Source organism: Zalophus californianus, chromosome 17 (genome assembly GCF_009762305.2).
Source record: "Zalophus californianus isolate mZalCal1 chromosome 17, mZalCal1.pri.v2, whole genome shotgun sequence".
Classification (NCBI taxonomy): domain Eukaryota; kingdom Metazoa; phylum Chordata; class Mammalia; order Carnivora; family Otariidae; genus Zalophus; species Zalophus californianus.
The window spans coordinates 27,356,835-27,381,839 of NC_045611.1; the positions used below are offsets into that span (position 1 = coordinate 27,356,835).

Genomic DNA, 25,005 nt, shown 5'->3' on the forward strand with positions numbered 1-25,005 from the left:
GCCTGGTCTTGGCCTTTGCAGGGGGGTTGGGGGCAAGAGCAGCTCTAGGTAGAATGCACAGCCCTCCAGACTTGGGTGGGGGGCTCTCTGAAGAACACACAGACCTGCAGACCAGTTAAACCCCCAGCCAGGACCACCTCAACTCTCTTCCCGTTCCATGACTGGAATTGCAGCTCCACGGAATACTGGCTGTGTGACCTTGGCAAGTCTTCTTCCTCTTTGGGCCTCGGTTTTCTCCTTTGTAAAAACAGGAGTAGACTCTTGCTCCGATGATGGCTATGGGTCTGCAGGAGGTCACGGATGGTGGAAGCCCTACAGAACAATAACCAGGCAAGGCAGGTGACAGAGGATTCAAAACCCTCCCCGAGGGAGTATTAACCAGAAGGTCACCTTTGCAGCACTGATAAAAATGGGTCCTTGTGCCTTGTTTCAGTTTGCTCATCCCCTCACTGTACAGATGAGAAAACTGGGTCTTCCCCTGTGGGACTGAGTCGCAAAATTTGCAAGTGGTTACAAGAGTAGAGCCTAAGAGCCTTCATCTCAAGGAGAAAACCGGTTTTTTTCTTTCTCACTTTTTTTTTTTTTTTTGGTAACTCTAGGAGATCCTGGATGTTAATTAACTTACTGTGGCCATCATTTCACGATATATGCGAGTCGAGTCCTTAGCCTGTACACTCCAACGCCTACAGTGCAGTATGTCAGGTAAATCTCACTGAAACTGGAGAGAAAAATGAGCGAACATAAAAAGTCATGAAACACAGGCTTGCTTCCTGGTGCGAGCCCTTACTAGCTATGTGCCTTCGGAGAAGTCAGGAAAAATCTCTGGGTCTCAGTGTCCTCCTCTGGAAAGAGAGGGTCACCAGGAGCCTCGGGACAAAAGAAGGGGACGGGGTCGAGCCTTCCCGAGCTTTCTCAACAGGCCTCACATTCCACGCCTGTGAGTCTCCACCTATGGCTGCACATCCGCTTTGCCTGGGGCGGGGGCGGTTCAAAATACTCTGGTTTTTAAAAAGGCGTTTGAAAAAGCTCCCCGGGTGATTCTAACTTGCAGGCAGGGGTGAGCCCCACTCCCTGGTCAACAGCCTTGCCACGCTAAGTGTGGTCCAGCAGGACAGCTATCACTTGGGCGGGCTGGGGAGTGGGGGGGGGGGGGCTTCTTAGAAATGCAGAATCCTAGGCCCTGCCCGACACCTGCTGAACCTGCATCTGCATGTTAACAAGATGCCCGGATGATTCCATGCATGTGACAGTTTCCATAACTGTGATTTTATAGTTCAAGAAGTATCAGCCTGGGCAGTGGATTTCAGATGGGTGTGTCTGGGGACAAGATGGAAGGGGCAATCTGGGAGGATTTGAGGCCTGTGGGGACAAGAAGGGAGACTGTGACTCCCATCATAAAGGACAGAGGCCAAGTGACAAAGTAGCAAAATGAGCTTTTCCCAGCCTTGCAGACAGACATGGGCACTTACTGGCCCAATCACATTCCCGGGGAGAAGACTCTTGTCCAGAACCTGGGAATGCCATTTTCATTACACTGCTCACTTGGCCACAGCCTTACTTTTTTCTTTGAATTGTGTTTGTTTCATGTAGATATTTAAACAACTTACTGTTCAGAGGAAGGAGGCGGGGACACTGGACCTCATCTGTGTTGGGGAGAAACAGTCCAGGCCTCCCAGCAAGCAGGTGGCAAAAGAGGAAGATGAATAAAATGAGCAAGGTGAGTGGGCCCAGCCGGCTCTGCAGTACTGAAGAAACCGTTTATCTCAAGGCAGCTGCTGAAAGTTTCTTGGGCTTTAGAACCTGGGCAGAGCAGAAGGGGAAAGAAAGAGGAACAAGTAAAACGAACAAATAGCAAATGGAGAGTGTCCCTGGGCTTGAGGCTCTCCCGGTGTGCATTTCACCTGGCCTAGAGCTTCTGCTTGGTGCTCTGTTCCTTCCTCAGCCATGACTTCCTTGGGCAAGTCATCTTCGGGCTTGGAGGGACTCATACTCCAGCGCTGGATAAAGAGAGAAGACAGCACAGGGCCCCCTCGGTAGGAAGGTGCACCCCGAGGGCCCATGGTCACCTCGGCATCATTTCCTGGGGAGGGAAGACAGAATCTGGGGCTCGAGTTTTCCGGGAACACTTGTTAGAACCTCTGCCTGCCTCTCCCCTCCCCCACAACCAAGCGGATGACACCATTTGGTGCCAGGTGTGCCCTGACCTGGGCCTGATAAGAGTGTCCTCCTGCGGGGTGTGGGTGCTTGGCACTTGGCCGGAGGACTTTCTCCTCGTGCTTGCCGGGGGACTGGGGACAATGTGGAGGGCAGCAAAGGTCAGGGCTGAGCCATCCAGGTAAGCCACCAGCAGGCAGGACATCCCAGGCTCCTGGGCCAGGTGGGAACAGCTCCTAGCATCACCTCTTAACCTCATTCTGGGCCCAATGGCCAAGGAAGCCATCTCAGGAATCACCAGTGGGGCAACCTGCCCTCTAGTGGTGGTAGGCCAGAACTGCACCCTGCCTGCCTGCTTTTCACAATGGGGTGTGGCTCTGGAAGAAAGCTTGGCCAGGGATCTACTTGTTCAGTCCACAGGCGGGTGACAGGCAGTGGGTGCTGTTCTCCTGCCATTTCAAGCATCTCTTCACCTCATATGATATTCAACCCTGAAAGGGGAAGGGAACTAGCATGGAACCGGTACCTGCTGCCCACTAGGGACTTTGTATACTGTGCTTCCTGGACACCTCCGAAGGTCCTGGGGGCCAAGGGACATTCCTAACCCATGTCCAGAAGTAGTTTCTGTCTTCGAAGACAGGCAGCAAGGAGTCAAGTCACAGTCCACTCCATGCCCATCTGACTTCCCAAGCCATGTTTTTTATGTACCACCCACCAGTGGCCCCCTCCAGGTCAGGAGATTTCCAGGCCTTCACAAGGACCAGGCAAGCAGCAAAAGGGAGGGGGGTACGTTAGGGAGTGGTGGGGACTGTGGCAAACGGAGATGTGTGCCACATCTAAAGAGCACGGTCAGATGACTCCACAGATTCCCCGATTCCCTAACACCTAACGAAAGCTGAAAATCTGGATTTTCATGTAAAAGCTCTCACTTTTAAATATTGACGATTGATTCAGAAGAGTTTAAATATCATGCAAGTCAAACAAAGAATGTTTCTAACACTTTGAGCTTCTGTAATACCCTCATGGTGCCACTGACTCCGGAGTGGGGAGGCAACTTGTCCACGAGCCTGTGACCATGCAGAGACAGGGTCTGGACTTGACCCCGTGTCTCCTGACCCCCAGGCCAGTGTTCCTCTCAGGTCATGTCTCTGTGGTCTGTCCTGCTCTCCAGGCTCTGGGGCAGGGGGTGAAACACTCCTGACCTTAGTGAGTTAGCAAGACACGTCAGACTCGGGGTAGAGGCTGGGATACCATCCACATTTATTGGTCACATTTGGCTTCAAGCGTGGCAGGGCCATCCTCGGGCCTTTTTGGAAATAACAAGAACATCAGGTAGCACATGCAGCCCCTGCTGGGAGCTCACCCGGATCCTGCTGAGGTAGTGTCTAGACCCGGTGGCCTTCCCTGATTATCTTGGGAGTGCCTACCTCCACACCCTTCGACCTGGCTTTTTCCGTGACACAGGTCAGACTGGGCCCGTCCACTCCCGAGGACCATACCTAGATCTGGGCCCAACGTCTTTGGAAGCTCGGGTTTAAGAGGAGGGAGCCATCCCACTTACAAACGGGAAAACTGAGGCTTGAGGCAAGACAGGACTCATCCAAAAGCCTCGTGGCTGAGTCCCGGCTTGGCCCTCAGGCCACTGGGTTAGTCAGTGCTTGGATACTCTCCCTATCCCATTTCTGGATGGAGAACACTCCCTGGCCATGCTGCTCTGAAAATGCAACGTATAAATACTTACTTGGCTTTAAAAAGTAATAAATTAGATTTTATACCAGCCTGAGGGTATCTGGCCAGCCACATGTTGTATGATATGAGCATCTGTCACATGTCCTCTGTGAACCACAGATCATATGCCCTGCCATGGTGTGGTGCCAGGACCCATGCCACTGACCCCCAGGCCACGCCGCAAGTTCCACGGAACGTCACATAGAATTCTGCCGTGTGTGACCTCCTGTGTCACATATCACATCATGACACTTTCATTGTGTGACATGTCCCCAACTGGGCACACCTGTCACATGCAATACAGGATAGTCTTTTGGCCATATGAGGCTCCTAGTCCCTTCCTGAAGACCTTGGCAGGACAAATAGGCCCCTCCTTCTTGGGGCAGCACGCAGGGGCACCCAGCTGAGGCTCTTTTCCTGAGCCCTCTGTCCTGGTGAGCGGAAGTTGGCTTCACTTGGCTGAATTCGAAGGATCTCGAGGGGGGCCATCAACTACCCCGAGGGGGTTGGGGCTGCTTGTCGAAGAAAGCGAAGTCCAGCCTGGGCTCCTGGCTCTGCAGACGCTGGGCCATGTCGGGGGAGATGGGGTTGTTCCAGAGGCTGCAGGGCACAGAGACAGGCACTCAGCTCTGGGAGTGGCTTGCTCATCCTCTTGTCTCCATCCCTTGTCCCATCTACAGATGCAGAGACCCAGGCCCAAGAGGGGAAGAGCCATGCATGCCCAGAGCTACCTGGCAGAGGCAGCTTAGACCAGCATGGCTCCCCTAGGAGGATGGTGTCCTCCACACCCAGCTCCTGACTTCTCCCACTCAGTCTTCATCCCTAGGAGCTCGTGATCCCAGCCAGGACCATGCTCATATGACATGTTTGTGCAAATAAGGAAAACGCTCCCCTTCTTCCCGACACTCTACTTCCATCATTTGAAATTGTCATGAAATATTGATTTCTATTAAACAAGCCACTTCACTACATTTATTAGAACTCCAGCATATCTACTATGTGAATGATGTCCCGTAGAGGCAATGACCTTGTGCAGTGCACAACCTACACGGCTGTATGTGGTAGCTCTGATTATACCATTTTTAAGTGCTTACTATGTGCTAGGCATTGGGCTCAGTGCTTTATATAATCGTTTAGTCCTCACAGCAACTTTCTGAGGTAGACACTATCGTTGAGCCCACTTTACAGAGGAGGAAACTGAGGTCAAGAGAGATCGAGTTACTGACATAAAGTTCCGTAACTGGCAAATGGCAGAGCTGGGATTTGATCCAGGTCTGCATGCTGTCAGATTCTTGGTGGAGAGATTCAGGTCTCCTCTGATAATCCCCAAGCCGGGTCTTGTCTCTCCTACAGGGAGTCCCCTCCCACCCATCATCCCTGCTCCTCTGAGCCCCTTTTACCGAATGACTTGGATGCCAGACCCTTGTGCCAGCCCTTCGACCAGAAGCCAGGCTCCACAAGCTGTGATCTGGTTCTTCTCCAGGCTTCCCAACAGACAGCAGAGAAAGGGGAAAGAGAAACTGGCATGAATGTGGGGGATGGGCTCCCCTATATGCCCGGCCCCCGGGCCAAGATGCTTACAGAACCCAGCAGACAACCCAGGAAGGCTGAAGGCTGGGACCCAGGGAGAGCTAAGGTTGGCAGGGGCTTGGACCAGAATGTGTAACTCAGTGAGGGCTCTCTGGCAGGCAGGGGCCTGACCCAGTGGCCTCTTGGCTTTCGCCAAGGATGGGAGGTCCCCCTTCACGTCCTCCCCCAGTTCTGGTTTCCCAGGATGTGCCCCTCATACTCCATTCTCTTCAGCCGGCTCATCTGTGGCAGGACCTGGGCCAGCTCCGCAGCCGCCTCATCCCCGAGCAGATTCCAGGACAGCCTGCAGGGGAGGGGGCCTGAGGTCAGTAGTGGCAGAACAGTGAGGTCGAGGGGTAGAGACAAGGTGGCAGGTGGGGAGGGCTGGGGGCCGATGGCTGAGGCTGCCACGCAGGTGCAAGAAAGGCCACTCGACGGGGGTGCTTGTGCGCCCTCCCCGAAGACTTTTCAGGACGGAGGTGTTCCCTTCCTCCCCCCAACTGCATTTTTGAGCTGGTCATCCCTCAAGAACCCAGACAGCTTGAGAGCTGGCTGTCCAGAGAATTCAGAGCACATGGTCTGCAGCAACAATGTCCTGATCCAAACTTCTACCTTGCATGTGCCTCTATCATAATGTTTCCCCTATCTGTGTACCCCATTTTTCTTTAAAGCAGTCCTCCCCCTGCTTTTTTTTTTTACTTTAAGAAATTAATCTTAGGAAATACTTATCACTACTATCAATGGGAAACCTGTGCTGACAACCCTAAATAGAAGGTAGTTACAAGGGTAAATACAGCACGGACAACAGCATTAAGTTCTAGTTGGAACCTATGTCCTTCCAAACGTGCTGAGCCTGTGGCCTGCCCCCTGCTGGTTACAAAGGGAGACTCGCAAAGAAAAACTGAAGCGGAAAAAATTCAAGCCCTCTCTGGCGTGGTAATATTTCGAGACCATGACATTTAGGTTGCACTGGCTAATCTCTAATTTATCTTTGGTATGAAATAATTATCTGCTCCATGGTCATATACAATATTCCTTGGCTTTTCTTTTTTTTTTTTTTTTTAAAGATTTTATTTATTTGAGAGAGAGAGAATGAGAGATAGAGAGCACGAGAGGGAAGAGGGTCAGAGGGAGAAGCAGACTCCCTGCCGAGCAGGGAGCCCGATGTGGGACTCGATCCCGGGACTCCAGGATCATGACCTGAGCCGAAGGTAGTCGCTTAACCAACTGAGCCACCCAGGCGCCCCTTTCTTGGCTTTTCAAGTAAAAAATAAATAAGGAGAATCACCAGTGTTAGGTGTTAAAGATGCCTTAGCATCGATCTGAGACTTTTTCTTTGGTGTCATGTAATGAGAAAGATTAAAACCTTTAAGATGGACAAACCATAAGAGACTCTTAATCAGAGGAAACAAACTGAGGGTTGCTGGAGGGGAGGGGCATGGAGGGAGGGGGTAACTGGGTGACGGACATTAAGGAGGGCATGTGATGTAACGAGCACTGGGTGTTATATAAACCTGATGAGTCACAAGCCTGTACCTCTGGAACCGATAATACGTTATATGTTAATTAATTGAATTTAAATTAAAAATGTTTTTAAAAAGCCCTTTAAGATGCAAACCTAGTATCTCTTAGAATCCCCTGCGTCCTGTACCCTAGGAAACAGTATTTTCTTCCATCGTGTGGTCAGGGTTGCAGACTGGTCCTGGCAGTGTGGTTTGCCCCTGTGGCTGCCCAAGGTCGGAGCGCCTCTGATTGCCAAGGGGGAGGTGGGCATGGCCAGGAGGCGGGTGGGGGGCATGCTGGTGTCAGCCATGTTTCACTATGAGCAGGTGGTTTATAAATTGAGGCTCCATAAACCGGGTGAGGTGATCTATCTAGCCGCCTCCCAAAGGGAAGGTCAGGGGCAAAGAGCTTTTACAGACCGGCTAGTCTACCTCCCCGCCTCCCCTCCGCCACTCCACAGGTGGGGAAACAGGCAGGAGGGGCTGAATGGATTTGCCCAACATTGCTCAATGGCCAAAAGGTTCAAACTTCCTCGAAAGGAGGTTTAAGTAAGAATGACCTTCCCTGGGGTGCCCGGGTGGCTCAGTCGATTGAGCGGCTGCCTTCAGCTCAGGTCATGATCCCGGGCGTCCTGGGATCGAGCCCCGCGTGGGGCTCCCTGCTCAGTGGAGAGCCTGCTTCTCCCTCTCCCTCTGCCTGCCACTCTGCCTACTTGTGCTCTCTCTCTACCTCTCTGTCAAATAAATAAATAAAATCTTAAAAAAAAAAAAAAAGAATGACCTTCCCCATTTACAGATGGGGGACTGGTTGCGGAGGAAGGTGACCAGTTTTAGGCCGGACAGCGGTGGGCAGCCAGGCCAGGCCCCCAGACACCTGCTTTTCCCAGCTCAGGCTTCGTCCAAGCACTCACAGGATTTCCTCCAGGGCCGGGCAGAGAGCCAGGCTGGCGGCAAGGGGCTTGGCAGCGTGGTTGTCAATCTCACACGAAACCAGGCTGGGGACAAACAAGAGGATGGGATGGAAGGGTATCTGAGTCAGGGGCATCCCCAGCCAGCTGGCGTGCTTCTGCCCCACTGTGCAGTCAGAGCAGGAGGAAGAGGAATGGCTGGGGCGGGGGAGACTTAGGAAGGTGCCCCTTTTTGCCCCAGGCTCCCTTATACCTGAGGCCTCTGTCACTTCAAAGGCCTTCCCCGGTGTCAGAGAAGGGCTGCCCCCCACCCCACCCCAGCTCCCCAGGTAGTCAGGAGAGGCTACTTACTCTATCTGCCTGAGCAGTGGGAGCCCCTGATGGAAATGTGGGACCTCTCTGGCCAGACAGTTCTCTGCCAAGCTGTAGAGCAGGGAGACACTTGTGAGAGGAGCCCCCAGACCCTCCCTGGCTGCTCCTCTGCCCGGGCTCCATGGCCCCCACTCACTTGATCTCCTCCACATATGGGAGTCCATCCAGGGCCCGGCTCAGAATCAGCACCCCCTCTTGATGCAGACCGCTAGATGGCAGGCTGGGGAAAGGGGAGTGGGTGAGGGGAGAGTGGGGGTGGGGGGACAGGGTGTGGGGATTGGGAGCCTTCCAGACTCCAGAAGCAGGGGAGGAGCAGGCAGGGTGCGGGGAGGCAGCCCTACGACAACATACCACGGTTTGACCTAAGGCTGGGCAGCTTGGTCAGTGGGGGCCTTGATCCCCCAGCGCTCCCAGGGAACCCCACCCGGCCAGCCCAGCAGCAGCCCCCCAGCGGAGGGACACTCACTGCAGGACTCTCAGGTGCTGGGGCAGTCTCTGGGCCAGCTCCAGGGCTGTGCTATTGCCCAGGACATTGTAGCCAAGCCTGGAAGACAAGAGGGATGAGGCTGAGGAGGCTGAGCACCGGGCAGGCTGGCTCCAGACCCCTGCACTGCCCTGGGCCCCCTGGGGACCACAAAGGCCAGGAGGGCAGTGGGGACACAAAGGGCAGAGGGCAGTGGGGACACACTCACATCAGCTCCTCCAAGTGCTTGCAAAGGGCGAGAGACTCTGCCAACCGCACTCCCCCAGCTGGGCCAATGCCATTCCCTGAGAGGCTGAGGGCGGGGTGGACATTAGACCCTTGGACACCCAGGTCCCCCCATCCCACCGCACCTGCTAGGGCTCAAGAGACCCTGTTGGGGCAGAAAGGGCCAGAGAGGAGCAGGGCGTGGGCTGGCTGAAGGTCTCAAAGTTGGCAGAACAGTTACACATAAGCCAGCCCCACCACTTGGACACTGAGGGTGGGGGAGGAATGTCAGCCTGAGCCGGGGCCAGTGTCTCCCCCGACCGCGGTGTGGCTACTGAGGGCCCCTGTCAGTAGGACTGACCACTCACTCTATCTTCCTGAGCTCGGGCAGCCATGGTAGGACAGCAGCTAAGTGCTGGGCACCGATGTCTCTGATCTGGTTGTGGCTCAAGCTTGGGGAGAGAACAGTAGGAGAACTGGAACCATCCGCCCGCCACCCATGTCATTTTGTCCACATCCCCCTCCCAGAACAGAAGAGGAGGCTGAAATCTGGAGAGAGGCCCCTGCTCACACTGAGCAAGTCCCCTCACCCTGTGTTAGGTGAGGACTTCAAACCCTTGTCTTCTGTTTAGGATGTTCTCCCCGATGTCTGACCTGAATCCCTCTTGCTGCAGTCCACACTCTCACATCCTATCTTGGGGTCTCCTGAATTTCTAGGCCCGAGGTCATGCAGTGGGAAGTGGGACTAAGCTGGGCAGGGCATACTCCATCAGGGAGCCCCTTGCTTTCGTCATCTGACCCTGCCAAAGTTGTCTTGGGTGGCGGGAGGGCTAGGCAACTCACCCCAGCTCCTTCAAGCTGCTGGCCGCTCTGAGAGCCTTGAAAAGCTGGTACCAGCCGACATCACGAATACCGTTCCTGCTCAGACTGGAGGAGCAGAGGCCTTGGTCAGGAGCAGGGGCCTAGGCCTTTGCAGGTGCTGTGCTAAGAACTCTACAGTTTGCAAAGCTTTTACACATCCAGGAACCCACATGCCAATCACTAAACTTCAGGGGCTGGGGAGGGGGGACAGGCAAGGTGGGAATGACCCAGAGTCCAGATGAGAAAACTGAGCCCAGGGAGGAGCCATGACTGGCCCAGGACCGCTTGTGACTCCCAGGTAAGGTGGAAATGCAAGTCCAGAGCTCCCCGCTCCCCTGCCCAGGAGCCGTGGCCATATTTTTTGGTCTGGCCAGGCTTTGCCTCAGCCTCTGTGTCAGGGAGCGCAGGGCCACCCTGGCTGAATGCCAATTTCACAGGGCTCTGCAATCCAGGCAAATCATTTCTCCACGGCATAGGTGTTCTAATCGATGCAAATGCTGGGCTTTTCCATAAAGCCAGTTTATTGCCCTTTCTGCGCCCTGACCTTGCCCTGCCCCCTTGAATGGCGAAAACAAAACCCAACAAACCAGCGGAGAGGCCAAGTGTCTCAGCCCTGTGTTGAGAATTTGAAGATTGTTTTGTTTTCTTTCATTTCACAAACTAAACTTGAGGGAAGTGCCTTTCTAAAAATTAATTTTGGATGAAATGACCTAGTCCCAACTGATATGCTTCCCAGAACTCTCTGACCTCTTCTGTCGTGTACTCTACTCGGCCAGCATGGGGGTGTGGACTTGGGGAGACACAGAGCGATGCTTTGTGTTGTCTCTTGGGTTTATCTGTAGTCACCACATTTTATATTTTGCAAAATCCCAAGAAAAGAAAGTGTTATGTCTGTTAATCAAGGTGGCCAGGGGCCCACGGGGAGAATGTCAAGGTCACCAGATTGGAGTCTAGACCCTCATTACTGGTCTGTGGCCCCCAGGATTGGTATTACTTGGGAGCTTGTTAGAAATGCAGAATCTAGGCAACACTGGTGCGTGGAATCAGACAGGCAAACGAGCACACAGAGGAATGTGTGCGCATTAAGGGCTGTTCCAGGACTTGGGCTCAACCCCTTCCGGTCACTTCTGTAGCTAGAGGGAGCTGGTGGCACCGGAAGGCAAGAGAGATGGGCACCGACCTGAGAGGGCAGCAACGTCCCCAGGATGGGAGCCACGGAGGGTCTTCAGGGAAATGGCCCTAGTGCTTCCCTGGGCGGGTGGTCGCCACAGAGCTGGGGCATGTCATCCCACTCATTCCCATGGGGTCCCTTGGCCACTCACCGGAGGCTCTGCAGAAGGGTCATGTGGCTTAGTCCTTGAGTGAGCATGGCCAGGGCGGAGCTGCCCAGCGGGAGATGGCTGAGGCTGGAGGAAAGGAGGCCAGAGGAGGACTCGGCGTCACCGGGGTTGGGTCCCAGGTGCAGACCGAGGCCCCATCCAGTCTTGAGGCCTCGGTGCTCAGCAATCCCAGGCGACCCCCAAGATAGCCACTTACATCCACACAGAGTAGACATATTGTACAAAACAAAACTGCACGAGACACCCAAAGGCTGTTTCTCTGCACGAGTAAGCCCACCCAGGCAGCAGGTCTGTGTTCCAAATCACACGGGACCCAGACTGCGGACCAGGCAACCTAGTGACCACAGAGTGGGCATACACTCGAGGTCACGCACTGAGTTCGGGGCCGTCCTGAGAGATAGAACTCTCTCGTCCCCATTTTGCAGATGAGGCACACTGAGGCTCCGAGCATTATTAGAGAGCTTGTTCAAGGCCACATGGAAAGTAGAAGCATTGGGAACAGAACCAAGGCCATAGGACTCCTGTTCCTGGACCCCAACCATGCATCACCCATGAGATCACACTCCTTCAGGCCCTCAGCCTGGGCAGGAGAGGGGAATAATAATAATAATAATAATAATAATAATAATAATAATAATAATAAAAAAATAGCAGCAGCCAGTACTTGCAGAGTGTGAACTCTGTGTCAGGTTCTGTTCTAAGGACTTCATATGTATTATCTCATTTAATCCTTGCCACAACCCTAGGAAGTAGGTACAGCTATTATCCCCAAAGTTAAGATGGGCAGAAAAGCACAGAGAAGTTAAGTAACTTGCCCAGGCTCACACATTCAGAGGTGCCCTGGTCTGCCTAGACTTGAGGGGGGCTCCAGGATGCGGGACTCGGGGCCCCAGGGAAACTGGGACAGTCGTCACCCTGCGAGTTGAACCCAGGTGGTGTGGCTCCTAACCAGGATCCATGCCCCTGACCATTTGGCCACAGATGGACAGGTGGAAGAAGCCAACTGGTGGCAGGGAGGAAACACTCAGAAATGACAGATCTGAAATGGGCAGAGGTATCTGGGCAGTGGGGATCCATCCCCGTTCTTCATTATGCCCACTTCAGAGTGGGGGCAGCCAAGGAGGTGAGAGGTAAGGAGCCGCACTAGTAGCCTGGGAAGCCAGAAAAGGGTCACACATCTGTCCTGTTCTCTGCAGTACTTCCAGCCCCAGGCCCTGGCCCAGGTGCCCAGGTAGACATCTGTCAAAGGCATGCATGAGCCAGTCAATGATCTCGCTGGGCCTCTAACACTCCCTCCCACCCCCACCCCCTCCAGCAACAAAAGCTTCCAGAACGAAGGGAGGCTGAGCAGAGGTGAAGGCACATGGGAGGGAGGCCAAAGAAACAGCCTGTAAGAAAGACATGTGGGTCCTCTGGCCAAAGGTCTCTCTGATACCATCCACATCCCAGTCCCCAGGACAAGCCAAAAGGGACAAAGTGGGAGACTTTTATTGTTAAGGGGCAAAAAGTCAGAAGGCTACTTTTAAACTCTATTCAACACATATGTTGAAAAAAATCTGGAGGAAAATTCACACACTGCTCATTCACAGCAGTTTCCCCAGGGGGTGTCACTGCCAGAGGATTTCGTGTCCTTTGTTACATATTTCTGTAATTACAGAACTTTTTATAAATAACTAGGGTGTCTTTTTGGTCATCAGAGAAACTTGGAGATTAACGGCAGACGATACAGATGATACCATGTAAAAGGTTCCATCTAGATGCTGTTATGTCTGGGCACGGGGTCGGGTGGGGGGAACCTGTCCTTCACGCTAAGACTGATTCTGCTCTTGCTGGAACTTGGTGACTTCCAAATTATAGGTGAGAGTAAAAACGTTGCCAGTTGCTAAGGAAATGACTATAAGCAAAGAGCGGTGGACAGCTGTGGGTCTTACCTGCTCACAGTTCATTTCCCCTCCTGACAGCAGCACCCTGAAACACCACCAGCCCCCCAAGCCCAGATAGTTGAGTGGGCATGTGACCCAGATCCGGCCACTCAGAAGACTGTGTGCTTAGATCCACAGTGCTTGGCTTAGGGGTGGGCATGTGACCTGAGCTAGCCCAGTGAGAATCATCTAGAGTCTTGTAACTACAGAGAGAAAGGTGCTCCCTCTCTGCGAAGCTGGTAGAAAGGAAGCCTGCCACTGCAGGGATGGCCTGCCTGAGAATGAAGTCAAGATGGGGTGGGGATGGGGCGGAGGGAGAGAGAACAAATGCAGAACCCCTGGATACAGCCATGCCTGAAGTTAGCTGCTTTGTAATTTTCTGTGACACAAGCCAGTCAATGTCTGGCTTGGGTCAGTGTGAGTGAGTATTTTATTTCCAGGGATCAAGCATTTTGATGGCACTCAGAGCCAGGTAAGGGAGTAAAAGGGAGGGCAATTGGCTCACCTGTATCTATCCTGTATCCATTCAGACATGTCACAGTTTGTGTTACAAGAGATGCAAAAGTTCCTAGGCCTGCTCCCAGCTCCTCCCCACCTCCCCGCCCCACCCCCCCCTCACACCACCACCACCACCACTTACTCGAGCCTCTTCAGCCGGCACATCCCCTCAAGGACCCCCATCAGCACTTCGGTGTCCTCCTCACCAAACTGATTGTTGGACAAGCTGGAGGGGACCAAGTACGAGGTGAGTGTTAGACAAGCCTGCCCGGCTCCTGCCCGGCTCCTGCAGCTGAGCTGTCTCACTAGCTCCCTGTGTCTCTTAGTGCCCTCAGGAGGGCAGCTGGGGCTCTGCAAATCCTGGCCCACCCTCTTTGTCCAGGCCTCTCGGGGGCCCTGCTGGCTCCAAGGGCCGGGCTTTGGGGTCCCTGAGGAGGGGGCATGGCCATCTCACCTGGCCCAGCTGAGAAAGGAGGTCCTGGATGAGGGCTGAGAAAGAGGAAGCCAGGGACAGGGGACACGCGCGCGCGCACGCACGCACACGCGCACGCACACGCACACGCACACGCACACGCACACGCACACACACACACGTGCAGTGATCCCTTCAGCCCCACAGCCCTCCCTGTACCCTGATACCCATAACCACCCCAGGCAGAGAAGGGTGATGACCCCCACTTTACATTTTACATGAGCCAGCCCAAGCGCAGATAGGCACCGTTATTCGCCCTGGGGTCACTCCAAGCGACTGAAGCTGGGGCCAAGAAGACAGTGCTCAGCCTTCCCAGGCCACACCCAAGGCTGCTGGGCTTCACCGGGGAGCCAAGCGAGAGGCTGAAGTCCCACCACCCACCTTACCAGCGGCCCAGCTGCCCTCCTCAGCCCTGCCCTGAGCTGGGCCATCCCTTCCCGGAGCCCCCCTCCGCCAACCCTGCGACTCACTCCAGCCCCTCCAGGTGGTGGCAGTGGCTCAGACCAGATGTCAGGTGGGCCAGGCCCTCGGAGCTCACATGGCTGGAGGTCAGCCTGGTGGGGGTCAAAGGGCAGCAGGTCGGGCAGAGGCTCTGGGTCTTGAGAGCTCAGAATGCTGATAGCAGAGGGCAAGGAGGAGGGCTGGGGCAGGGGGACAGCACCCTCCTTCCCTTCACGAATCTCCCCCACCATGGAATCATTAAGCTTAGAAACAGCTTGGACTAGCTGAGTATTTCCCTAAACCACAGTCAGGTAGCAACTTGCCCATCTACGCCATAGTTGGGCATCCCTGTAAGTCTAGCTAGCTAATGGGCTTTTACCACGAGCTCTGCATCTTTATTTAAACGACAAAAATGAGTAACAGTTATGACAGAGGTGTTAAAGATACACTGGCACCAAAAGGACACCTTCTCCTTGATGCAATCAGCTAGATTAAAAGAGAATTAAAAGTGAGAAGAGCTCCATTTTGCAACCATCCTACTGACATTTGATTCAGGCAAGAATTATCGATGGAAGTTGAAATTAGTAGGTGATAACGTGAGGAAGGACGGGATATCTACAGTGTCTTAAGGTGTCTCCCTACGAGATATGGGTTAATTAGAAAGGGGGAAACAGTAGTTCTGCAGGGGAAGATAGCTGGCAGACACCCCCACCTTCATGGGGTGATCACAGTTACTATCCGTCAGGGGACAAAGAGACAATGTGTGCCTCCCGAGGAGAATGTAACATCACCTCTGTGAGATTTCTGCCCCACGTGCAGGACCTAAATCTCAACGTGAAGAAACTTTGAAGCCAAACCAAAGGACATCTGACAAAATCATTGAGGTGTAAATGTCACGACAATATCGTCCAAGACAAAGAGGGGCTGAGGACCATTCCAAATTGGAGACAAAAGGCAAATGACAATTAAGTGCAGTGTGTGATCCTAGGTGGAATCCAGGACTGGAAAAAAAATGCAACAAACATGACCGGGACATTTGGCAAAATTGGAATGTGAAAGGTAGTTTTGATAACGATAGGGTACCAACATTAAAATTCCTGCATCTTACACGTTTACTGGATTGTGGGAGGGAATGTTCTCGTTCTTAGGAAATTCACTGAAATAGTAAGGGGTGAAGGGGTGTGTTTATGCAACTACTTTCAAATGGCTCAGAAAAAGAGGGAGAGAGAAGAACAGAAGGGAAGGGCGAGGAAGGAGGGAGGAAGGGAGAAAGAGCAAATGGGAAAAAATACTGACAAGGGGTGAATTTGGGAAAATGGTATACGGAACTGCTCCTTGGTCTTCTGTTCGTTTGCAGTTATTTCAAATAATAAAGGGGGGGGGGAAAGGAAAAGAGAAAGCATTTGAAGAAAGAAAGCATTGAAGAGGAACTCATTCTTGTCATGTGGTCATGTGGATGACCACACACCCTGCCATCATAACCAGGGCCGAGAGTGGTCCCAGCCCCTGGGGTGCGGACACAGGGTTCCTCTGAGCCCAGGGCTGGGGAGCGCAGGAAGTGTGGGGCAGAGCATGGGCGGGTGAGTGAACATACTCGTCTGCATACCTGAATGTCTTCAGCTCAGAGAGGGACTCCAGGAGACTTTGTAGCAGCAGGGAGCTAGTGTTGCAGAGGTTCACCTGGGACAAGCTGAAAAGGCCCGAGCATATTCCAGAGGATTTCAGGTCGGATGCACCTCCGGGATCATCCAGAACACAGAGATGGGGAGCCCGAGAGAGGGGAAAGAACCACCCAAGAGCTCCCGGTGGGGGCACTTATGCCACCCTGGGGCTCTCCCCCTACTGGCCAAGTGTGATTCTCTCCTGCTTAGGGAAGCAAGAAGGCCAGAGAAAGTAATGCTGTCCCAGGCTCTGCTCATTCCCATCCCGGACTGGCCAGCCTCTTCCATGTGGTCTGGTGTGGGCACTGGGGGATGACCAGAGAACTCAGGTCCCTAGATGGTGTTTCGGGGTTCTGACCTGAGTTGCCGCAGCCTGGCACATGTCTCCATCAGCTGCCAGGAAAGAAGGCTGTGGTGGGTCCCAAGGTCACAGTGAGACAACCTGGAGGTAGACAGGGAGGCAGGAGTTTCTGAACACCTGGGTCACTACTGGGGACACAGTCCTTGCCTACAAGGAGCTTACCTTTTAGGGATAAATAAACACTAATGAAATAAAGTCCCACAGTTTTCTAGTCAACTATGGGAAGTGCTTTGAAGAAGTCCAGATGGGGCAAGCTGGTATGGCTGTGCAGGTTGTTCACTGCACAAGGGGACTCAGCTAAGAAGGTGAGTTGGGGATGAGAACCAGCTGTGGTCTGTTCCCCATAATGTATACATGCAGGGCTGCATTCACTCAAAAGGGATGACATTTTAATTTCCAAAATGTGCTGTATGGATCAGGGCTGCTGTGAATCCAGGCGTCTGTAAGGGTGGATCATGGGAGAACTTGACTATGGCCGGGGGTTCAGAGGGGCTTTCCTGAGGTGGCCGCATTTAAGCTGAGACTTGAAGGATAAGGGGGGAGTTAGGAGGGTAGGGGAGAAAGGAGAAAAGGAGAAAGAGGGTAGGAGAGGAGAGAACATTCTGGTCCAGAAACGGCCCGTGCAAAGGCCCTGAAGTCAAACGGAGCAAGGTGGTGGTGGGGGAACTGAAAGGTGGTGGGGATGACTGGAGCTGAGACTGAGGTTTGGGGTGGGGCTGGGCAGGTTGGGCCAGAACTCTTTGGCCATGTAGACACTTTGGACATCAAAGGACACTGAGCAAGGCATGGGAACTATTGATCAGAAGCAGCAGTTACCCCCACCCCCAGCCCATCACCAGCTACGCCCATGGGCGCCCAGGTACTAGGTCCCACCTGAGGGCCACGGCCTCTGGGTTCCCCTGACGGGGAAACTCCAACTGGAGACAGAGCTGCTGCTGGATCTCGGAAATGCTGAGGAGAGAAGGGGTAGCCAGTGTGAGGTCCGAAGCTGCTCCGACTTTGGCTGCCGGTCTACTGACTCTGAGCTCCCAGACCCAGTAGGGATCTGGACATGGGTCAGTGGGACTCCAAAGCCTTTGCTCTTAGCTACTCCACGTCATTCTGCCACCTCTAGTCCTAGAGCCACAATGTGTGTTTACTGTAATCCAGGGGCCACTTCCAGACAATCAATGTGGATTCCCAGCTGTGTCCACCTGGGATCCACCAGCTCTTTGTCTTAATTCTGTGGCTGCCTTCCTCTCTCTGGCTCTGTAGCTTGATTACTGCACAGGTCCCAACAAATGTGTATCCCCTGCCATCTTGGGGATCTAGAGAATTTGCTAGTGACACAGCTATTACCTCACAGGGCAAGAAACTGATGTCTAGGTGAGGAATGGTCCCAGTAGTCATGAAAAGATGAATAATTCTGAGGGGCCTCCTCCCTCCACTCACCTTATTTCAGTGACGTTGCCTGAGGCCTGGGTGCAGACTTCTAGCAGGGCGAGCACCCCGGCTTTGCCTACCCATGGCTCGTCCACCCTGTTGCAGAAGCAGAAGGAGATGAAGGTCCCCCAGGGTGAGCCGGGGGTGGGGGGCAAGTGCGGGGCTCAGAGGCTTTTTGGTTTTGCTGGTTTAAAAACTATAAAATTACACAACTAAGCACAAGCATAAAACAGGAAATTAACATCATCTTTGTTCTGACAGTTACTGCAACAATCCCAACAGAAAATAGTCTTTTTATTTTTATTTATTTATTTATTTTTTAAAGATTTATTTATTTGAGAGAGAGAGAGAGAGAGAGAGTACATGAGGGGGGGAGGGTGAGAGGGAGAAGCAGGCTCCTCGCTAAGCAGGGAGCCCGATGTGGGACTCGATCCAGGGACTCCAGGATTATGACCTGAGCCGAAGGCAGTAGCTTAACCAACTGAGCCACCCAGGCGCCCCTAGTCCTTTTTAAAACAATAGTTTTAGACTTAAGGAAAAGGCCGTATAGTGTTGCATGACAAAGATAAGGAAATAAAACCGTATATAAAACATTCCCATTTTGTATTTAAAAAAGGAAAAATATGTACGGAGAGAGAAGAAAACATAGAAACAGGGAGACAGAGATACGAGGAAAAGATATATGAAAAGCTAATGACGGTTGTTTAGATGGTAGAATTCTCACAAGTGGTTTTTTTCCTTTCTTCCATAGTTTCCAATATTTTTCCAGACTTTCTACAATGTGCGTGCATTAATTTAGAAGCAGGAAAAAAGAGAGTTGTTTAAAATATTCTGCTTTTGAAGTTATGTTGAGGTTTTTTTTTTTTTTTTTGAAGTACTATTTTCTTATGTTCATCTGGATTTTCCACAAATCTCTACAACGAGTACGGATTATTTTTAGAGTATGAAAAGTTTTATTTTAAAGTGTTATTTTGGGTGATCCAGCAATTCTGGGTATATACCCAAAAGAACTGACAGCAGAGACACAAAGAGGTATTTGCACACCCATGGTCGCAGCAGCATGAAGCACCTCAGCCAAAAGGTGGAACCACCCAAGGGTCCACGGACGGATGAACGGATCAACAAAATGCGGTGGCTACCTACAACGCGACATCAGCCAGCCTTGAAAAGGAAGGAAACTCTGACACCTGCTGCAGCCATGATGCTGAGTGACACAAGCCAGTCACAGAGAAGATAAATCCTGCGCAATCCCACTTACAGGAGGCCCCTAGAGCAGTCAGATCCGTGGATTGAGAAGGAGAGTGGTGGCGGCCAGGGGCTGGGGAAGGGGGAAACGGGGATGCGTCTCATGGGGATAAAGTTTCAGTTTTCCAAGAAAAGAGCTGCGGCTGCAGAACAATAAGAATGTATTTAACACTCCTGAACTGTACCCTTAAAGATGGTTAAGATGGTAGATTTTATGTGTATCATACCACAATTGAACAAGAATGGTATTTGGGAGAACAACCAGGCTTCACGTGCCTCGTCATCGGCTGTGCTGAGACGTGCACAGCACTGGCCACGGAGTCAGGGTTTTGGACAAATTTATGTAACTGAGTCTCATGGAGCCTTCGGATCTAACTTCCATTCCGGGAAAGTCAGGGTTTTAGAGGAACAAACGCAGTGAGGTCAGGAGGAAGCCACCAGACAGAGCCCGCGAGTGTAGACACCGCCCAGCGGGTGGTTTTGTCCACAAGGACCCAGGGAGGGTGGGTGACACAGATTAAGAGTCCTAAGAGCCATCGCCACCCCATACCAGTGTGGGCCTTGACTGGATCCTGGGTCCGATGAGCCAGCTGTCCCATGTGGGGACAGTGGGACCTTTTATTTTATTTTAAAGATTTTATTTATTTGAGAGAGAGAATGAGATAGAGAGAGAGAGCATGAGAGGGGGGAGAGTCAGAGGGAGAAGCAGACTCCCTGCTGAGCAGGGAGCCCGATACGGGACTCGATCCCGGGACTCCAGGATCATGACCTGAGCCGAAGGCAGTCGCTTAACCGACTGAGCCACCCAGGCGCCCCCAGTGGGACCTTTTAGATTGGACTGGGCCATCACGACACTCAGAACTGCCACCGATCCTCCTGGGTGCCCTCATTCAACCACGATTGTGTAGAAAAGGTCCTTATTTTTTTAAATTTATGGTGAAATGTCTAGAAGCCATGTTTTATGAGATCTATAGCTTGAGAACAATTTAGCCCCCCCCCCAAAAAAAAAAAATAAATAAAAGACAAAGCAAACACAGAGAACCGTGGACAACTGTCAAGCCCGGAGGTTAAGGCTATGAGTCTTCACCATCAGTCTCTTTACTTGTTGGTATCTTCTCTGCTTTTCGGAAAGTTTTTTTTCCTGTTTTATTTGTTTTACAGTTTAAATTCAAGGTAGTTAACATATAGTGTATTATTAGTTTCAGAGGTAGAGGCGAGTGATTCATCGGTTGTGTATAACACCCAGTGCTCATTCCATCACGAGCCCTCCTTAAGGCCCGTCACCCCATTACCCCATCCCCCACCGCCCTCCCCTCCAGCAACCCTTTTCTGAAAGTTTTAAAATGATCATCGTGAGCATACACGCATGATATCTGTTGTATGTTATTGTTGACCTCATCTGGGTGTCCTCTGGGGTTTCCTTTTATTTCTTAAGCGCCCAAGCAGAGGTCCCACCTGAAAGAGGGTGGCTTCTCCAGTATGCCTGAGGGGGTTTCTGGGGCTAAAGGCAGGGTCCAAGTGGCAGGGTTTGGGTGCAGGACGTGGCTGGGGCCACGGTCCTGGGGGAGACCCATTCTCCAGGGCCCACCCCTGGCCCCTCCCAGGGGCACTGAGCAAGACAGTACCTGAGACTGAACAGCCCCACCGGCCACCTCAGCAGACTCAGGAGAAGCGTCAGCTGTTCCAGGTCCAGGCAGCACTGGGTTATCCTGGGGACAGACGTCCGTTACCGGGGTGGCCCTCACCGGGAGCCCCCAGCCCTCCCCTGCCCCTGTGGGTGGGCCTGGTGTCTCACGTGAGTGCCGTCAGCTGTAGGGCCTGGTTCAGGTTGGTGGCCAGTATGGGCACATGCTCTGGCCCGAAGCTGCACTGGCTCAGCCTGAGGGCAGAGGGGAAGGGGCAGAGCTGGGGTGAGGCCTGCTGGGACTGCTGTCCTGCTTCCTCCCATCTCCCCCAGGGCCTATGGGGTGCCCCACCCTGAGGGCAAAGGCCTGGAATCAGGGCCTGAGAATAGGCCAAAGATGTAGCTCCGGCTCTGGGAGCTTCCTATCTCTTAAGAGAGATCACCCCACCCCCTGCCAAGAAAGGGCCGGGAAAGTCCCTTATTGAGCCCTGACTCTATACCAGGCCCTGGGACAGCATCTGGGTGCAGCGGATGAGCTTGCCTTATATGCAGCATCTCATGCAATTCCAACCACATCATTTACAGGCAGAGAAACTGACTAACCCAAGGACACACAGCTGGTGAGAAGTAAGGGCCGAATTGGGTTTCAGTCCAAGCCAGCCTGACTCGAGACCCCAAACCCACACCGTGGCTCTCCTCCCCAGTACCGCTTTACTCCAGGCTCCCTTGGACGGAGGAGGCCTGGGATTCCTGTCGGGGGCCCACCCTCCTGGCACTTGTGGCCCTGGGTGGCTAGCAGATGGGCCCCACAGGGGGCCGTTCACGGTCATGGGAGAGGGACCCCTGGAGACTTCCACGAGAGGCCGATATTTCAGCTGGGTATGCAAGGATTGGGAGAATTTTATCTTGGAAACTACAGGAAAGAGTGTTGGGTTGAGTGCCTGGCGGGAAGGAAGCTTCATCGGGCAGTGTGTGCTCAGTGAGTAAGGAGTGAAGGTCCCTTGGGCTGAGTGTGTGTGTGCATGTATGTTGTGGGTGTGTTGTAGGTGTGTGGGCTATGTATGGATGCATGTGTGTGTGTTGTGTGTGTTCTGTGGATGTGTACGGGTGGCGTGTGTTTGTATGATGTGTGTGTTGTATGTATATGCATGTGGAGTGCGTGCATTTATGTGCATGGTGTGGGTGTGGTGTATCTGTGTACGGCTTTGGGGAGGTGAGGAGGAACACAATGGAAAGTGGCAGCCAGATCAGACTGAGGGAGAAGACCAAGCTAAGGAATTTGAACCTGATCCTGGGGGCAATGGGGAGCCATGGAAGGGCTCAGCACAGTGGAGTGCCACAGTCCAGTGTGTTCTGGGAAGATCCCTCTGGGTGCTGTGAAGTGAATGGATTGGGGGAGGCCTGGCCAGAGGCAGTAGCCCAGTTCAGAGGCCATGATCACAGCTGAAGAAAGACATACAGAGGAAGTGACCTGAGGCAGTGGTGGTGAAGCTGAGAGAGAGCGCCCCAGGCTACCAGTGGGTAATAATAACAGCAACTGATACAGAACTCAAGTGAGCCAGGTCCTTGCCGGGCACTTTATACATATCAACTCCTTTAAGCCTCATAAGAACCCTAAGGGGTAGGTCTTACTATTATTCCCATTTTACAGATGAGGAACTGAAACACAGAGAGGTTAAGTCACTTGTTCGAGGTCACACAGCTGGCAAATGGTAGAGCTCGGATTTACCCCCAGGTGGCTCCAGAGTCTGAGCTCTTAACCAGGATACTCAGAAGCCTCCAGGCTTATAATTAAGGCATGGCTAAGAGGCATCCATCAACGCAAAGGCCTGGCCTCAGGAGTGGAGGTGCGGGGGTGTTGGGGGCAGATCTGGGGGCGGCAAACCCAGGCAGTGAGCGTGAAACAGGGTGTCTGAAGGAGGAAAGGGCCGAGAGAGGGAGGAGGCATGGAAGCTGCCCCAGGGTCAGCTTCCTCTTCCCCATTCCCTCCCCTTGACCCCTCCCGCCCCCCCAGACCAGGCCTTACCTCAGTGTCTTCCCGGCCTCCTCCTGTCTGGAGAAGTGGATCCAGAAGCTCTGCTCAGAGCCCAGGCTGCGGAGAGAAGGGTGTGGGGAAGCCGGAGGCCCAGCATCCTGAGCCCCAGACACCAGGGGCTGCAGGCGGGAAGGGGGCTAGGCCCGCAGGGACAAGGGAGGGTGAAAGCCACAGAAGGAGAGACCACAGGGGTCCCCCCGCACATTCTGTGAGGACACTGAATCCTGGCCTCCCCCACCCGGTGACCTCCCTGGTCCCCATGTCATGCAGGCCTCGGAGGATGGAAACCATGATCCCCCGTTCTGGGAACCCTGAGACTCAAGAGAGGGGTGCAAGTTGCCCCAAGTCACACAGAGGGGGCTGCTAAGCGTGGGAATCTTGCTTCTCCCCACCGTCAGCAAGTGGCACCAACGTCTTACTTCACGGAGGCCTCCCGGATGCGTGGGCAGGAGGGGAATGTCTTCACCAGGCCCAGGGCGCTTTCTAGGGAGATGTTGTTGTGACTCAGGCTGGAAGAGAAATGACGTTCAGGATGCGGGGGAGGGGCAGCACCTCAGGGCAGCCCTGCCCAGCTCCCCCTTGTCTCCTGTTCTCCAGCTGTCTGTCCCCTCCGGGAGGACTGTCCTCAATGTCCAGGTGTCCACTCTCCAGGTGCAGACACCGAGGTCCAGAGAGAGGCCAGAGGGGCACTCTCCCCACACAGGCAGGACAGGCACCCAGTCCTGCGTCCTCAGGAGCTGCACCCACTGGGGCTGAGACAGGGTCGATGGGGCCAGGCTGACAGTTCCAGCCCCAGGCGCTCAGGGCCACCCAGAGCCCAAAGCTCAGTTGCCTAGCAACCTGCTGTATCTGGGCTCAGGTCGCTAGTCTCCCAGATCACCGGGGAGATGGGCTGAGAGTGTGGGTGACTTCTTAGGGACCCTCCCTGCTGTGGGGACATCTTCAGATCTGTGTTCTGTAGATTTAGTCTTTAGAGGGGCTTCAGGGACCGGAGGGACTAGAAGTCAGGACAGCTGTTAGAGAGAAACTGTCACTTTCCTGTCCCAAAGTCAGCCTGGGTCACCACGCTTTAGTCACAGCCTCTCCTGGATGTCTGGAGGGGGCGGGGGATCCTCCTCCTGGCTGTGCTCCGGGCTGCTCATCACTTACTCAAGCGAACCGGAGATGGGCAACTGAGGCAGACATTCCAGGATGCACCTGAGCCCGTCGTCACCCAGCATGTTTGCGGAGAGGCTACAAGAGGCAAGAAGGGATTGGCAGTCCGACGTGCCCCTCAGCCGGAGCCCGCTCTCCACAGGTACCGTCACCGCTACTCGACCCGCACCGGACTAGCTCCGAGCCACTGTCACCGTGACCGGGCCGCACCATGCTCACTCCCACTGCACCGGCATCTCCGGCACCCCCAGAATGATCGCCTGGCACACCACAGCTCCTGCGCTGCCCCCCCAGCACCACAGGTGAGCGGTCCCCCCCTTTCCCTGCAGTGCCTGCTGCCCATGCCCAGGGCCCCCACGCCTCCCGCAGGCTTCCGGAGTCAGAGAAAAACCCATTTGCCTTTACCACGCCCGTGGCTCACAACAGGTGAGAACGGCAACTTTGAACAAGAATAAATTCCGGAAAAAAGAAAGAGGTTTGGAGGCTGGGTTTCCCCAGGAGATTTCCTTCTTTTAATTCAGGAATGCAGTATCGGATGGAAATTGTACTTGAACACTTTATTTCCCTCCCTTGTAGCCTTCTACGGTCGTGCTACGCTTTCAGAATAATATAATCAGCGTGCCGTGGAATGTCGGATTTTTGTCCTGCATCTCTGACCTCATTTTGTCCCTGATGATGACATTTTGGAGGCTTTGTTTGCCTTTTTGGGAGAGGCTTTAAAAATTAAAAATTGGTTTGTCTCATAAAGCCATTTGATAAAGTAATCTTTACAATTAGAAAAACTTCCCTTTAGGGGCGCCTGGGTGGCTCAGTCGGTTAAGCGACTGCCTTCAGCTCGGGTCATGATCCTGGAGTCCCGGGATCGAGTCCCACGTCGGGCTCCCTGCTCAGCGGGGAGTCTGCTTCTCCCCCTGACCCTCTTCCCTCTTGTGCTCTCTCTCATTCTCTCTCTCTCTCGAATAAATAAATAAAATCTTTAAAAAAAAAAAGAAAAACTTCCCTTTCCAATTGAAAACAGAAAAACCCAAAGATGTACTGCTTATTAGG

The 25,005-nt window shown here is 53.3% G+C and overlaps 1 protein-coding gene and 1 long non-coding RNA gene across 12 annotated transcripts in view; one reads left to right on the top strand and one right to left on the bottom strand.

Annotated features, from left to right (window-relative positions):
* Positions 1-598: 598 nt before the first annotated feature.
* Positions 599-5,202, top strand: LOC113936141. Its single transcript, XR_003524210.1, has 3 exons — positions 599-702; positions 1,591-1,717; positions 4,563-5,202. It is a non-coding gene; the product is annotated as an uncharacterized LOC113936141 (long non-coding RNA).
* NLRC5 (NLR family CARD domain containing 5) overlaps positions 3,277-25,005 on the bottom strand; it is an 84,237-nt gene continuing 62,508 nt past the window's right edge. For 5 of the 11 annotated variants that reach the window (XM_027619111.2, XM_027619113.2, XM_035725124.1 and 2 more), the window contains 22 exons: positions 23,953-24,036; positions 23,223-23,312; positions 22,795-22,860; positions 20,940-21,023; positions 20,770-20,853; positions 17,909-17,995; positions 17,351-17,428; positions 16,475-16,558; positions 16,062-16,145; positions 14,485-14,568; positions 13,685-13,768; positions 11,105-11,188; positions 9,765-9,848; positions 9,290-9,373; positions 8,926-9,009; positions 8,700-8,777; positions 8,370-8,453; positions 8,213-8,284; positions 7,865-7,948; positions 5,672-5,755; positions 5,283-5,366; positions 4,371-4,482 (listed from right to left, as the gene is read on the bottom strand). In XM_027619111.2, coding sequence (XP_027474912.1) covers positions 4,371-4,482; positions 5,283-5,366; positions 5,672-5,755; positions 7,865-7,948; positions 8,213-8,284; positions 8,370-8,453; positions 8,700-8,777; positions 8,926-9,009; positions 9,290-9,373; positions 9,765-9,848; positions 11,105-11,188; positions 13,685-13,768; positions 14,485-14,568; positions 16,062-16,145; positions 16,475-16,558; positions 17,351-17,428; positions 17,909-17,995; positions 20,770-20,853; positions 20,940-21,023; positions 22,795-22,860; positions 23,223-23,312; positions 23,953-24,036 — 1,843 coding nt within the window. Of the gene's footprint in view, positions 4,483-5,282; positions 5,367-5,671; positions 5,756-7,864; positions 7,949-8,212; positions 8,285-8,369; positions 8,454-8,699; positions 8,778-8,925; positions 9,010-9,282; positions 9,374-9,764; positions 9,849-11,104; positions 11,189-13,684; positions 13,769-14,484; positions 14,569-16,061; positions 16,146-16,474; positions 16,559-17,350; positions 17,429-17,908; positions 17,996-20,769; positions 20,854-20,939; positions 21,024-22,794; positions 22,861-23,222; positions 23,313-23,952; positions 24,037-25,005 lie in introns of those variants that run through there. The other 6 variants (XM_027619116.2, XM_035725125.1, XM_027619109.2 and 3 more) reach the window with 5 other exon arrangements.